At 38.5% G+C, this 17,161-nt stretch overlaps 1 protein-coding gene across 2 annotated transcripts in view; it reads left to right on the plus strand.

Annotated features, from left to right (window-relative positions):
* Positions 1 to 17,161, plus strand: part of vps50 (VPS50 EARP/GARPII complex subunit) — a 109,406-nt gene that overhangs the window by 44,396 nt on the left and 47,849 nt on the right. For both annotated transcript variants that reach the window (XM_046058318.1, XM_046058319.1), the window contains exon 13: positions 5,852 to 5,984. In XM_046058318.1, coding sequence (XP_045914274.1) covers positions 5,852 to 5,984 — 133 coding nt within the window. The remainder of the gene's footprint in view (positions 1 to 5,851; positions 5,985 to 17,161) is intronic.

The following is a 17,161-nucleotide window of genomic DNA, read 5'->3' on the forward strand; positions in this document are numbered from 1 at the left end:
CAATGACCCTAAGCACGCCGCTAAAATAACGAAGGAGTGGCTTCACAACAACTCCGTGGCTGTTCTTGAATGGCCCAGCCAGAGCCCTGACTTAAACCCAATTGAGCATCTCTGGAGAGACCTGAAAATGGCTGTCCACCAACGTTTACTATCCAACCTGACAGAACTGGAGAGGATCTGCAAGGAGGAATGGCAGAGGATACCCAAATCCAGATGTGAAAAACTTGTTGCATCTTTCCCAAAACGACTCATGGCTGTATTAGATCAAAAGGGTGCTTCTACTAAATACTGAGCAAAGGGTCTGAATACTTATGACCATGTGATATTTCGGTTTTTCTTTAATAAATTTGCTAAAATTTCTACATTTCTGTTTTTTTCTGTCAAGATGGGGTGCTGAGTGTACATTACTGAGAAATAAAATGAACTTTTTTGATTTTTGGAAAATGGCTGCAATGAAACAAAGAGTGAAAAATTTAAAGGGGTCTGAATACTTTCCGTACCCACTGTATATATATATAGGATAAATAAATATCCTACAGTCCTATCCTCTTCGGAGGTTGTTTTGGATTTTACAGCAAAGAGGCTCACTGACTTGTTTCTAAGGTCTCTGACTAGTATAAAAATATACCTGAGGACAACTTCTGGTTCAAATCAACACACCGGGTAAAAAAATGTGTTTGGGGAAATCAGCTAAGCAATAATCTCTGCTTTTTCAACAAATCACGTTGATTTGCTCTTGAGCAAGGCGTTGGCCCCTCACCTGCTCCAGTGGAGCTGCTTAGTAGAGAAATGTCTTCATGTCATGGAACTGTATCACTAGGAAACCTGGTGTTTGTGGAAATGCAAACTTATTCAGCTGCTGCTCCCCTGATAAATAAAGGTTAAGAAAATGTTGGAACCACATTAGACCCTCTGAACTTGCCTCTTAGTTATACAACTTAAAATTCAAGGGAAATGGGAACACTCAGAAAGGTCAGTTCTGATTGTGAGGGGATCTTATTAATTTTATATCAACATCTCATCATTATTGGCCAGCCTCACTCCTTATAAATCCCCCTGTCTGACTGACTTTTTCTCCTGATGGAAATAAGACTGTTCATTTCCAGAATCATAGGAGGTTCTCACAGGAGAGGAGGTGACTGTAAAGCTGGACTATATACCGTACTGCATGCCAACACTTTGGTAATTTATTCAACTTTTTCATTCTGTTTATACGGTTAGAGTTATATTAATGCTATTCATCCAGCCAACGGGTGGCTTTCTAGACAAAAAAATACCAGCAAATGGGAATACTCTAACAGAAATACTGTTTCTGATGATTTTGCGAAGTCATGTTGTAGGGGGTAATGCACATGTCAGCCTCTAGAAGCTGTTAATGGGGCTTTAGCCTATTAGTATTGTTTTTTTACCCATGTTATACAAAGCCATTAGCCCTTCTAATGACAGAGAAATCATCCCAACAATATCAAACAACTACTCATCAGAAACCGATAGTGATCTATCCCACTCTTATTGTGCAGTGTCCCATTATTTTGATATAGGCTGACCTTTAGTGCAATTGTATTTCTAAAAGGTGGACCATTTTGTGAGGCTGCAGAGTGGATACACTGTTGCTTTTGCATGTTAAGCAGTACCATGATCTTTCATTTGTTAAGTTAACTTGGCTTAATTTCAGAATAAAACTAATCTACTGCAAAACATTGTGCATCTCATCAGCAGATTTTTTTACTTTTTAAGGTCAGAATGCCCCATACTTTATATTTTTTCTCTTGAGTTTCTTGGATCATTCTTGTGTGTTTCAGGGGAGTCTGGGCTTTGAATAGCAATAATAATGTCTCGCTCTGAATCCCATGGAGAATTTGTCAATGCCTTTGACAAAGTTTACATGTGCAATGAACCTTGTTGTAGCAAGATACTGTGATAATGCATGTTTAAGTACAACTTGAAAAAGGGAGCAGATATTTAAAAACATGTTCCTTTGTGACCTCACAATCTCATACCCCATTCTCTGATCTGGATTTAACAGCTGCATGGAAAGTGATGATGGTTAAAAGGAATTTGCCTTAAACTATTGTTATACCATTATTGTTCTTAAAAAGCTAAGTCCTTGGCTTTGCAGTAGCATCAGTCAGTGGTTGATTTATTTGTTTATTTGACAGGGACAGTGCATAGCTTCTATTAGCTAATTTGCATCTGTAGTCCTCAGGCAGGAAACAGAGAATAACATGTATTTTAAGAAAATGTACACTGTAGTATAAAAACACAAGTACAAGAGCCTTAGAGTTTCATTCCTACCTAGCGACAGAACTCAACCAGAAGGGGCAATCCAGTTTCTTTACTCTTTAAGGGTGTGCCACAGGGTTTTGTATTGGGTCCTTCGCCCTTTACCTTATACATAAGAAATATGTTTTTCACTTTTATGCAGATATACCAATATATAAACTGTGTGTCACTTTCAAAATAACTTACAGACTAATTTTATGCCATCCAGAATGCTACTAATGGTCTGTAACTTGTCCTTAACCTTACACAATAATTTCATGTCCAGTAGATTAAATCAGGAGAAGCAGGGTGGTGATAAGATTTTTGTTTGCAAAGTAATTTCAAGAGATTTTTCTGATTATGTAGGAACCTACTGCACCTAAGTGCCTAGACGTGTTGTTAAAATGATGGCAAATATGTTGGCTCAAAGTTAAACCAGACTCTTTATACAGACTTGTGCACCAAGTTGTGTTTAGGTGTGTGTGAGAGATTCCTTAGGACTCCTTTCTTTAGGAGGGTGTGCTATACTTTGCTGGCACAGCAGGTCTACAGATTGCAGACTATGTTTTTGATCCCTTGCAGGTTAATCTGTTTGTTTATTCTTTTTTGAAAGGAAGGGGGTTTTATTGTGTTTTCCTAAAGAAAGTGAATCAGCTAAATCAAGGGTGTCTGCAGTCTCTTGCACAACTCTTTTGTAAAATACTGTATGTCGCATTTCTTTCCTGCATACTCCTCCAGATGCCCACACACAATTGAAAAGACGCACTTAGTACTTTGTCTTTTGAAAACCTCCCTGACACAGCTTGACGTGTGTCGTGTGCATAATGATGGGCAACCGTCTTCAGAAAATAGCTGTTCCAAAATAGAGCCCAAGCCTGCCTCCTCAGTACTCTCATTACTGTACTTATTGAAAAGGCTGTGTCCAGCAAAAGATTTTTATCAGCTTAGGTAGCTGAGATTACTTCTTCTCATCATACTCACTGAGCTGAACCCCCACACACAGTCACACCACTTACCACCATATCGTGTCCCCTCACCCCAGTTGCCTGGCAACATGCTGCTGTGATACGGTTGGCTGGTGGAGAACACTGAATGTCAAAATGTGAACATTGTTTTGTCAGAACTGGTCCATCAGCGTACCCGTCTGACCAGTGGTGCTGGAGTCTGTTTGTATGTTTCTCTTATTATTCTATTATTATTTATTTCAGGTTGGTCTTTCCTAAGCACTCACTTATTTTCTTTGACTGTACACAAAAATTGTAATTCTAGATTCTACAAATTTGTTAAGCGTACCATTCACCACTGTGAACGGTTTTCTGTGGTCAGAGCAGTGTAAGGGTTTGTTGTTAAAATGTTAATTTGGAGAAGCATTCCCAGTGTTTATGGTTACACAAACGTCCTCAATAAGGAAACGTGATTAATGTCCATTGTAGCACAGGTATTATAAACCTCTCTAGTTTGAGTGCAGTTAAAACTAATTTAAATGAGGATTTATTACACTTGTGAGATATTTGACTGTCCTCATTGGAGGTTTTGCAGTGCATGTTGCTTTAATGTGCTATTGAGAATGGGCTAACAGTCTGATGTGTGATTAACAGTTAAATGTGTTTGAAAGCATCGCCTCACCTCGAGTATTCAGTACTTTCATACAGTATAGTACATTACCAACTTTCCCACTTCTAATTTGAAGAGCTAAAAATGTTTGATTACCCGAGAAACTTCACTGTTCAGTGTAGTGATATGTTACTGTTATGAGAAATGGCTGTTGAATTACAGGCCATCTTGAACAACAGTGCTCGACAGCAGTGGATTCATGCCTGTTTGGAATTTGGCTGCCTTGGGCAACAGCTCTGTCATTAACATCATTGAGATAGAGGCCATTATATGAAAATTTCTTGCTGATGGCTCACAGTCGTGAATCTACTTCAGATGTCTCCCTAGCAAATGTTCTGCTGAGAGATTGTCCTGGCAAATGGTTGTTTGTCACTCAGGGACTCGGACATGCCAGAGGAAAAAGCCAGAATAAGATGTGGGACTTTATTAATTTTTTTTATTTTTTTTATTTTTTTTTTTGACACAGTTGGGGTCTGTATTGCAATGCACTGTTTTCTCTGTCTGCCATTACCAGTGTGTGAGGCTTGTGGTTCGTAATTTACAATGCTTTTGTGAAAGATAGCAGGGATCTGCAAATGCTTATTTATTACCATGGATTAAACAAAGTAAAGTGCGGCTGCTGTCGACAGCGCTGTTTCATCTGGCAGTGATTAATTGGTCACTGAGCATGTTGACAGGCGAGTTGTTCTGTAGAGCCCTGAACTGTGTCAGTGGCTACTATTGTGCCAGCTGCACTATTCTTAGGTGGGCCAAATTTTAATTTAACACAAGCATTTGTCCAGGCTGCCTGGCCTCCTACGAGGTCAGAATCAGACGTGTTCATCTGCTGGATGTGTGCAAGAAAAACAGCAGTGTGCATTATCCTTTGAGTACTTTCCTGTTTTGGATTTAGCACCATTGTAATAACTCACAAAGCTCTATGCAGGAGTTGCAGTTAGTCCATGGATTAAGTCAAATTGTCAGATATAGGTACGTAGATAATTATTTATTTATATAAAAAACACAGGTCAGCATTAGAATTCTCTTTAAAGACATACTTAAGGCATGTTGCTGTCAGAACTATCAGTCATATCTTATTTTCACTTGTAAATTAATACATATTACTCCCATGTACTGTATGTAATGCAGAAATAATAAAGTTGCCATTTTATGAAAGCAGTAACTCATTTTCGGCCCAGGTACGTGATCATTATATCACTGCTGATGGATTACTTTCTGATGCTCAGACAGTGACTGGTTTTCCAGCTGCATATACATTTTTATATATCTATAGTACTGGGCTTGCTATACAGTGCGATTAAAGAATCGCACAAAAACAAAATCTCATTTGAGTTTATGTATGTGTATGAACTTGACACAAGTGCTGTTTCCACGACAACCATCAGTACATTGTTATCCTGAGAGGGAATAGCTCTGTGAGATCCATTTCCTTTTTTACATGACTGCTAAAAGGATAGTTCTTCTCTCTTTTTAACCTAAATGCAACTGAGAATTGTCATCTGTGCATGTTAATTTTGAACTGAAGTTGTCATGTAGTATAATATAATAGCCCTCCGAATGTGCACATCAGATATTTTTAAATCTGTATATTAGGAAGACACCCTCTTAATAGCATCCTTATTTAAATCAGTCCTTAATTAGCTCTTACATAACATGAAAATGTTCATTTTGACGCAGAAAATAGATTTTTTCCAACACAATGCCTTGAATGACGAGTCTAAGCAGGCTTTAATTAAATGTAACATAGAGGACAGCTCATTACCTTATTTTTTGTCTCGTGCTGAATCTTGTAATTTATTTTAAAGTAGTCCAGCACTGTGTGCTTTATAACTCAGAAGTATTTTTTTTATCTACAATAGAAGCACATAAGAGACATTTGACACACATAGAGCAATATAACAATATGACAAGGAATTCAAATACTGTGTAGAAAAGAGCATCAGTGACCTTGTTTTCATCGCTTCTCTGTTGGCAGCATATTACCCTGGACAGCTACATTCCCTGCCTGACAGATCTATGCAAGGCTTTGTGGGAGGTTATGCTGAGCTACCACCGCACCATGCAGTGGCACGAGGAGCATGACAAACAGGAGACCACACCCATTCCAGGTAAGAGACAGCTATTAATTCCTATGACCTTTTGGAATTTTTCAGAACCAATTTATATTCAGCAGCACTACTGTATTTGTTCTGACCTGCCAAAAGGCAGCAACAAGGCGCACAGTTCCCTGTAGAAGCATCATATCTTGGTGCAATTAAAGACCACCCCTCACACGTAGCACATCCCATAGACGGAGCACATGACTTGTACACCTTCAATCTTGCACAAGCTAATATTTGGTACCTCAAACTCTCCTTCCTTTTTATCATTTTAACTCTCTATAGTCTTTGTTTGTCCGTTGTTTTCTCTCTAGTTTTTCATTTAGATTTGCTCACAAAACATCAAATCTTCTCCCTGTACCAGAAGCTGAAAAAAGTTATACAAATACAATTTGAAGTACACTTACATATATTTGAACAAAATCCCATCCCACAAATAACCCTTACCTAGTGCACCATTACAAATTTACATTTAAAAAAAAAAAAGTTCAATGGTAAGTGTGATGAGCGATTTATTAACACACAAAGAACACAACTGAGGAAAGAAAAGGAAGTAAGGAAAATAAAATTAAACAAATAAGCAGGGTTGTATCTATACATTTGAAATGTCAGAGTCATCCATCTCTTCTACCTGATCCAGAACTGGTTGCTAAATGGTGTAAAAGTTGAGGGCAGGGTCAGGTGACTCATAAAACCTCTAATCCATAGATTGAAAGTTGGAGGAAATCTCCATTTAAGTCTTTCCATTTAAGCGGTGTAAGGTTATCATGTTTTGCCACATTGGTTGAGACAGAGATTTCCTGTCTGTTTGATAAGCATACACTAGGAGCAGCTTTATAGCTCACAGAGAGGAATGATTGAACCCTGGCCTATGAAAAGAGAGTATTGAATGTGTGCTGGTGCTTCAGTGCAGCGCTACAGTTACTGAAGTGGCACATATCTTTCAGCATTTACTAAGGAAAGTTTATTTTATTATAAATCTGACAAGTCCATTGAATGAGTCAATAGTGGAGTAATCGCTTTGGATTACACTGCCACTTATACACCTCTCTGCAAAAAAACAGAGATGTGCTTTATAGTTTTACAGTACAGTAACTCCAGTAGTTACAGTAGCTCTGTGGTGCAATAATAGTGTTTTTTGAATGTAGTCATTATCAAATTTAAATTGATTTGACAGGCTGTCCTAATTGCATGAATATAAATGATGTGTACACATTGTTGAATTTACATTGCGGAATTGATATGAGCCTGTTGTATGGCTTTACGGATAAATATATGCAAAGGTGATGAACTGTGAATTTGTATTTTTCTTACAGAAATGTGTCATGTGTGACTGTGAGTGTTATCTGTTTCCATGCTAATAGAAACAGGACTTTCAAGTCCAGCTGTGTTAAGTCCAATGTGGTACCGTTTAGAGATAACCTGCTACAAATATGTAATCTTTGATGTAAGTTACATTATTTCCACACGTTTTTTTTTTTTTTTAAATCTTTTCTCCAGTTACATTCTTGACTTTCTGATATAATTTAGATCCCCAAATTTTACCTGTTATATCATTTTAGAAAAGAAATAGCAAGTTTTTGTACATTTGGCTCATTTTGTGACGATAACAGTAAAGTGCACTGACTCGCCACTGGAAACTCAGTATAGCTGCACTCTAGTTACGGCCCATTAAAAACAGCAAGACAACTGAACACCACATCTGTCCAAACCCAAAGCTTATGTCTGGATCAACAAGAAAAGTCTTGCTTGTGTCGCTGCTTCTCTCCATCCTGCCTTCATTCAGCCAGATGTGAAAACATCAGCTTTGGGAAGCTCAGTTGTCAAGACAGTACATTCTTTGCGGTTTAGCAGTAAGCTCCACTAGAAGTTGAATTTCTTACCAGTGTAAGAAAAGAACCCATACTGGATTTGCTTTATGACACTTTTCACCTCATCACTGTTTGTCATTTGTCTTGCCAAAGACTTTGTCGGATATTAGCTGCAAATACAGAACTGTCAAAGTAGCTGGTACCTTCTTGCTGCGTAACGAAAGATAGCTCATTTTCCATTTCTCACATTGAACAGAGTTCATCAGGGGACTGGATGAGGGCACAAGTTTGTCCTGAATGGTTGGTGACATGCTAAGTCCTAAGTAGCAGGGGAAAGGACATATATTGCATTCCCATTCACGAGGCATATCTGTCATCTCACTATTTGATTGCCTATCACCTCTGTCATCAGTGTAAAGGTGTCCCTGACCCTGGCTTTGTCCTGGCTCTCTCCTTTCTCTGGTTATCCTAATTTGTGTTTGTGGGAGTCCGCCAGAGTAATGATTTGCTGTACAGGCTTTGTCTCATTTGTCGAAGGGTATTTTGCACTGACAGTGACCTCCATCTTGCACAAGAAGTCTTAGGAGTCGTAACGGTCAGACCAACCAAAGATCACTCTCTGCCCCCCATCTTTCTGACACACACACAATGTCACTTCTCCCATCAGCGAGAAAGCCAAAAGAGCATCTCACTGAATTTAGGGCTGTGGTCACTTAATATATTGAGCTGGTCAGTGTAATGTGTCACTAATTAATCTTGCCACTTGATGAATGAAAAGGTTGTTTCAGGAAGCAGTATGGGCCAGGGTCACATTCCTACTTGACAAAGTAGATTTGCTGCTGTAGCACACACCCTGTCATGTTTGATCAACACTGATGGCCTGTCAGGCACAGGGGTAAGAGCACTTGAGTGTGTGAAAGCAAATAACCCTGGCCAGTTTGTGAATCTGTTTCATGTTCATAAAGAGCATGGGCATGAGCCATGTACGTTAATATTGAGATGTATGACAGCTGTCTGCTCTGGAATGATAAAGAAAAACAATCAGTTTTCAGCAGGGTGAGAATTGGCCTTCACACCTTATTAATGTTCAGAGTAACTCGGCATATATAATAGGGGGCATGCTATGTGAAATAACCTTTGGTTTACTGACCTCTCCCAGTACATATTGCAATTTTTTTGGATTGTCCCATTTCATCATATCTTTTTATTCATGCATATTCATTCCCTTCCCCTGAGTTGATGTGACTTAGCACCAATCTAATGCATCTTTTCTCAATATTTTCAACCTGCTTATAGATACATGTGTGTATATAGTTAGTTGATTTATTTGCAATCCCTTCAAATGCATCTCCTTTAAAGGACTTTTAAAGGACAAGGTCATATATTCTTTTCACTTGTAAATTAATACATATTACTCCCATGTACTGTATGTCATGTAGAAATAATGAAGTTGCCATTTTGTGAAAGCAGAAACTCACTTTCGGCCCAGGTACGTGATCATTATATCATTGCTGATGGATTACTTTCTGATGCACAGACAGTGACTGGTTGTCCAGCTGCATATACATTTTATATATCTACAGTACTGGGCATTTGTCATTTTAGTGTGTAGTGGACCTAAATTTATTAGTTATGCATTTTAATAAATTTGAGAATTGATACCCAATTATGAATTATTATTCATAAAATCAGAATTTCCTCGTAAAGGGCACCACCGGAGTTGTTATAATCCTAGAGTCTCCGGACCTCTAGGTAGTTTTGAATAATTATACAATTATTACTAGTGATCAGTTAGTTAATAATCGCTCAATTATCTTAAATCAGTCAGTCAGTCTCATATCTAAAGGGTCAATTCTCTTGGCAGGAACTATAAATAGGCAACACACACAGCTCTTGATTATATTACAGTGAATTTATTCTCTAACTACGGTGATAAAAAGATGGTTGGATACAGGGAACATAAACATTTGCTGAACAATGAGCCTGGAGGTTCGATTGTGGGAAGCATTTGACTCATACGGCATAGAAGAGCTAACTAAAGTAAACTAATGCTATAATTTAGGGGTTAAAATGGACATCTGATCACAGGACGTGTGTTAAGTCTCACTGCTTGTCGACAGCCTGCTTTTGGCCTGTTGCACGGGTCCCACGCTAGCTGCCGATCCTGGCTTTTTGCTAGGGATTCTCCAGGGTTCTCCGTGTCTGATTGAAACGTCTCCTCCGTCTGGCAATTTGGCTGTTTGCAGGTTTCCTTCGTTGTAGCTGGCGAGACCACGTGGCTTGGTCTGACCTCGGTGAAGTTGGCTCGACGAAAAAGGCTTAAAATGGAACTTGGTCGTTCCTGAATTAGTCCAGTGTAACTTAACGGACTCATAACTTTAACAAACAAAAGAAATAAAGAAAATAAAACAAACTGGAGGCAGATCGATGTCGCGGCACTTCAGGTGTGTAGCTTCAGGCGAACAAAGGGCCTGTTTGTATCGCTGGCCGAGTCTGGGCATTGCCTGGCGAGGCACGCCACACGTGCCGAAGCGTCCAGAGGGCCGAGCAGAGTGGAAGAGCCAACAGCGAACAGAAGAGAAGAGAGAGAAAAGAAGAAGAGCGAGCGAGGTCGCGTGTCGCTCTTTTGTTGCCTGGGGCGTGGTTCCCCAGGGGGCGTCTCAGGTTTCCCCAGGGACTGCCTTTCTAAACTTAATGTTTAAAGAAAAGAAATCTATTTGCACGTATTATAATCAAATATTTTCCACAATCGAACCTCAATGGTTGAACGGTTGTACTGTTCTAGGCATTTGGTAACAGGAAACAATTGTCACATTAGTGGTCAGGATATTTATACATTTAACGGCATTTCCGACGAGGGCATGTAATACTTATTTCGCCCACTTGGGGGAGCTCAGGTTACACGAGGAAAGCTTGGATTAAATCAAAGATCGTCTCTCCTTAGGAACCGGGGAATTTGTTGATTCATCCTTAAATTCAAGCTGGCGATTAAGAGTATAGTAAAACATTTCTTTGTCATCATTTCTAAAGGGATTTTGTAGGAAAGTATTATGAACAAGCATTGATTACATTAGATGAAGGAGTGTCTTGCTGAAAATAAAAACCTTGCACAAGTAACTTCTTTTCAGCACTAATATCAACAACAGATAGCAACAACAGTTAACATAACTACTCAAATAGAGGCAAACATATTCAGGTAACTAAAGATTTAATTAAATGCTTTGAGTGTTTGGAGACTGCAGTCCTTTGTCATCCAAAGTTCAGTGTCTGGAACATGTCACACTTGGGTGAGAAGGGTTTTCCTTTTTGATGTGGTAATAAAACAAAGAATAAGGTTAGTTGCCACGGAAACGTGTGTGGGGATGCCAGTTTTGATAGGCTGTTCAGGGAGATGCCAATGGCTGGCTCGTGTCCCTTTGTCAGTTTAACAGTCAGGCCCCGCGTTATCAGCTTTGGAATCAAAAAGGTGCCAGTTTTATGGTCGGGATAGCACTTAGAGAAAGCAACTTTGACCCCTCCCCATCTTCCCTGGGGAAGAGAAAGGAATTTAGGGTAGCTCCAAATTTATTCAATGTAAAATGCACAAATCCACACCGTTGTTCACTACAAACAAGTAAAGTTGCTGGAACTGAGGGACAAATCGATGTCACGGCACTTGTGTAGCTTCAAGCGAAACAAAGACTTCGTTGCGCTGGTCGAATTCTTAGGGCGTTGCCGGGAGGGGGCAAGCCGGGCGTGTGCCGAAGCGCCGTTTAAGAGGGAAGCGTCCGGAGAGCAGAGCGAAGAGGAAGAGAGGAAGAGCGCAAACGACGTTGTGTGTCGCTCTTTTGTTGTCTGGGGCGTGGTTCCCCAGAGGGCAGTCCTTCGTTTCCCGTAGGGCGGCCGTTTCCGGTTTCCCGAGGGACTGTCTTTCTAAACTTTTAATATGTCTATAAAAGAAAAAGAAAATCTATTTGCGCGTATTATAATCAAATATTTCCCACAATCAAACCTCACTGGTCAAACGGTTGTACCGTTCTAAGTTTAAGCATTTGGTAACAGGAAAACAATTGTCAAATTATTGGTCATGATAAATAATGAGTGACATTTATACATTAACGGCATTTCCGACGATGGTATGTAATACTTATTTCGTCCACTTGGGGGAGCTCAGGTTACATGAGGAAAGCTTAGATTAATCCAAAAACAATCTTCTCAGGAGCTGGAAAATTTAGTTATTTAGCCTTAAATTCAAGCTGGCAATTAATAGCGTTAATATGACATTTATCATCATTTCTAAAGGAATTGTGTGAGAAAGTATTGTGAACAAGCATTGGTTACCCATAAAATGAAGGAGTGTCCTTAATCTTGCTGAAAATTAAAACACTGCAAAAGTAACTTATTTAGATTCTTTTCAGCAATAATATCAACAACAGATACCAACAACATGGTGACATAACTACTCAAATAGAGGCAAACGTAATCAAGTAACTAAAAGATTATTTAATTAAACAGGTAATGCTTTGAGTCTTTGGAGACTGCAGTCTTTGTTTACATAAAGTTCAGGGATGTCCTTGGTGTCCTGGATTTTGTCACACCTGGGTGAGAAGGAGTATCCCTTTGGTGAGGTAATGAAACACAGAGCAAGGTCAGTTGCCACGATCACGTGTGTGTGGGGGGGCAGTTTAGCGTTTCCTGCCCCCTTTTAAAGAGAGTTCTGATAGGCTGTTCAGGGAAATGCTAATCGCTGGTTAATGTCCCTTTTGTCAGTTTAACAGTCAGGCACCGCGTTATCAGGCTGCGGAATCAAAGGTGCCAGTTTTATGATCAGGCTGTTCAGGAATAGCACTTAGGGAAAGCGACCTTTCCACCCCCCTTCTGTTGGGGTCTCTTCAGCCGTCTGTTGAAATTTGATCTCATACTTCTCCTCTGGGTAAGAAAAGAGGAATTTGGAGTAGCTCCAAATTTATTTAATATAACATGCACAAATCCACACTGTTTTTCACTACAATAAATCAAAGCAAACTTTGTCCGATGATTTGACCATTTTATGAAATATCATGTGGTGCGACCATCAACAAACGACCATTTTGGGATGTTGAAATCCATTAGAAAACAGGAAGTTTAATAATTACCAAGGACCCACTGAAACAGCAAGTAGGTTTTTTAACTCTTTCTCAAATCTGGAAAAATGTAAAATTGTAACAGCTGGTATGTAGTTGCCACTTTTGGATATCATGTGGCATGACCTCAGAAAAACAATTAATATAAAGTTATTTCTACCAATATTTGTTTTGATTATAAATTTCATGGAGTCCTTTTGTAGGAAGCTAGCTTGTTTTGTTTAGGTGGCCTGTTCTGTGCCTGTAAATTTTGACTAAATTACAAAATATCATGTGGTGCGACCAAATATCATGTGGTGCGACCGCTGAAAAGTGGTTTCCATGATTGGCAATTTAGTTTTTCTCCTTTTATATTCAATTTATGACTTTTACATATAAAGTACTTTTATTTTAGTATAATTTGGAATCAATTTTTCTGCAATTCGACACACTTTTTCTTATATTTCAGAAACAAAGGATTATTTTTAGTCTTTGTACAATATCATGAGAAAAATGCCCCCAAAAATATTTAGAACTTGTAATTTCACTTTGGTAACTATGCAATATTATTCGATTCCCCTGTGGAATAAAGTAAATTTAGAGTTATTTTCAGTTTGAAGCCAACTTTAGTCCTAACAAAATGTAGCAAAGCATTTATTTCAACGGAAATGGTGGTGCCTTGAACATCCTGTTGCGTACGCCAGCCACTGGACTTCACTGTCTTTTAAATGTGGCTGTTGATTGGGTAATGCCTCTGACACACCCAATAAACGAGAAAAAAACATACCTGCAGTTAACACCACATGCCTGCAGTTAATGAAATTAGATTAAATATATTGTCAAGTTATGTTTGTTCAAAACAAAGCCGTAAATGTGTACTGCACTAAAATAAATGTTTGTAATGAGATTTTCATCAAAAACTGTTTATGAAATGTTTGTGTTCATGAAAATTTTGTTAATTTTTAATAATGATATCTGGTTTAAATATATTTTTAGTTTAGAAGTTTTTGTTTATTGATCTCTTTAAATCTATATTTTTAATGATATGCAGTGTAAATATCATTTGGAGTGACCACTCATCATGTGGTGCGACCAATAATAGCAATAACTGTATTAAATTAAAAATAAAATCTCATTCCTGTGACTCAAATATTAATTACTGATACAGTATGTTTAAGTGAATTTTAAGTTTAAGTTGTATTTTTAAAACATTTTTATCAGTTTTATGCAATTTACAGAGAAAATTAACTATATTTAAGAAGGGGACTGTGACATTATAGAACAAAAATATAAGATCATTATTTACAAAAACCCAAAATAAAAGCAAATACATTGTATCTAAGTATATTACTGAGAACTTGTTAAGCATGAAACTGTTAAGCATCTTAAGGAAATCAATTAATTTTAAAATAAATTATGGTCGCACCACATGACATTTTGTAAGGCCACAGACAGTTTATGTAGCTGAAAAAACACTGAAATCATTTAATTTGAAAAAATTACATTAATTTATGTGTACACAGCATTGTTAATGTTTGAACAATGGCAATAAATGTTTTATTTTTTGTATTTTAAAATTGGCCCGTTGAAAATACGTCATTGACCATTTGCTTATGCATATTAGTTGTATATGAATGCCAGACACAATTGTTAGCTTTGTTTTTTCAGAGTATCACTCAGCATGTTTTCAAACATCCAGGCTTTCATGTCATTGGAGAGTGAAGGCTAATTACCGCCTCTCCGCCATGATGCGTTTTGCTTTGATTTTACAGGGAACATCTGATTGTCTGACCTGCAAAGTTTGCAGTGAGCCACGAGATAGCAGTGTATTGTGTCCTATAATTAGTGGTTCTTTTGCATGTTAAAGTGAATAGAGATCCCAGTTGGCCAGGAGACAGCCAATTAACTTTCTCCTCTTCTTTCTGTTATGGCATACTCAGCTTCTGAGGGAATAATTTACCCCTTCTTTCTCCTGATATAAAAACAGTCAAGTGTGTCTAACACTATCATTTACCCTGCTACATTTCATTCATTTTTGTGCACTGTAATATCAAATAAGAGGCAGAAAACAAGCTTTGTATACTGTTTGAGGAGTGAGTAATCAAAGTTGCTATGGAGATTACAGATTTTGTTGAAAACTATTATATAAACAATATAGTGTAAAATAAAATCACCCAAACAGTTCATTAAGAACTAAAGGCTCTCTAAAGGCCTTTACACTGATGTCATACTATGTCCTTAATACAGGGTCTGTGTGCTATGTGTATACATGAGCAAAAGATGACAGTAAAAGAGAGTACAAATTACAAACCATGGCCTCAGACACCCACAAACATTAGAGCAATGCAATTAATTTCATTAAACAGCAAAATCTGCTGTGCTAATTGCTATTTGAAGGAACGTTCAATTAAATGCTTCCAGGAATCCAGTAAATGGGGACAAATGATAACCTTAATTTGAAATGTAAATATCTGTCACTGTGAAGCATAATTTTGCCAAAATCTGATCAGTGATATCAGTCATCAGCGTCAACAGGTAATTTTTCCAGGGCTTTAGCCCCGGATGTTTTGACTGTAGATCCGAATGTAACTCCACAACAGCAAAAAATAAATAAATTCTATGTTAATATGCAGTAATCTTCATGACGCAGCCTGTGTCGCAGGTCTTCATAGTGCGGAGGATACTCGCAATAATATTGCTACATTTTGTTTGAAGTTCACGTAACGTGACCCCCCCACCGTTACTCAGCCTGCCTGCGTTTAGAGAGAGCACGAGAAAAGAGAGCGCGCATTGCTCACAGCTTCAGGGCTTGTCCGCGGCTTCTGAATTGTACCCAGCAAAATTGTAATCAATACATTTAAATATGTTGCCGGTCAGCGTCTATTCAATGTATTAACGGTTATCGTCGCCGCAAAGTAGTGAGGGAATATCACGACACCTGACCACGACACAGACACCTGTCGCTCTGTGTCCTGCTGTCTCTGCTTCATTACCTCTAAAGCAGCTGTGAGCTGCACTTTATCAGAGGTGCTGAAGTGAACATTTGTGGTGATATTTAGGTCTGAGCAGAGTGTTTTCAGTTTTGGTTTTCTTCCTCTGATGAAGAGCAGTGCGCTCCTCTCATCGAGTAGGCTACAAGTCAGTCATTTATTAATATAGGCCTAACTGTTTTTAAAAAATGGGCCAACGATCGGCCCATAAAGCATAGGCCTATACTGACATTGGGCTGGCCCAATCACATCTTTAACAGCCCCCACACCCTCCACCTCTGCTGGAGCTGTTTCTTGTGTTGTGTTGTGGGCCAAACAAATTTAATAATTCTCCAAATGTGCGATATATAGCTACTAATTACTGAATTACATTCTGTATTTTTATATTCTGAATTGTCACCTGCCACCTAAATTTGCATTATATTACACTATATATATATATATTTGAATTGTCACTTCAGACAGAAATTCAGCAGGATGGAGGAAATTAAGTGTTTAAAGCCCAAATTTTCAGGGGGAGGACCCCCACACCCCCCTAGTTAATATTATCAGTGTTAATTATTACCAGTAGTGTTGCTTTATAGATGTACTTTGGGTAGGCGGCAACGGTAGGGAGATTTCTGGGCTGGGCTAAGCCCCCAATGTTTCAAGAGCCTGGAAACGCCCCTGACCTCAGTAGCTGATGTTCTGCATCAGATCCTAATAAAATCTCAGTTTACACACATGCCTCATGAACAAAGTAACTATGTAGCTCTCCCCATTGTAATTTTGTAAATGTTGCAGTGTAGTAGTGATTATTATTGTTCCCCCTGGTTTTGTGAAAATCAACAGTAATCACACATAATTGGCCATGAACAAACAAGCAGAAGAACTGTGCCAAAGTCCCCTGATGCCAGTGTGGCAGAGAAACACAATGTTGCTAAGCAATAACATGTGCAGCATATGAATATGTTGAATTTACTGCTTGAATCTTTTTTTCAATTAAGAAAAATGCAGTAATCAAGCCCTCATTTAATAAGGTGTTACAGTAGTGGTATTGACGTCTGTGAAGATTCTCAGTCATCCAGGTCAAAGCAACTCAGTTGCCCTTGATTTTAACCTTCCCTGGTTAGTGGTATTGATGTTACTCACATCTGTAAGTGGCATTACATAAGTGGCATTACATTAATTGATAAGAGCTGGATAATTTGTCATAATATGCCTTTGTTATGGTAATAACCACAAACTGCTGGTAAGGCACTTCTTTCATTATTTTGATGTCTGACTGATTACTGATACTAATGACAGCTCCGTTATTGGGACAA

The sequence above is a fragment of the Micropterus dolomieu genome, linkage group LG09 (assembly GCF_021292245.1).
Source record: "Micropterus dolomieu isolate WLL.071019.BEF.003 ecotype Adirondacks linkage group LG09, ASM2129224v1, whole genome shotgun sequence".
NCBI lineage: Eukaryota > Metazoa > Chordata > Actinopteri > Centrarchiformes > Centrarchidae > Micropterus > Micropterus dolomieu.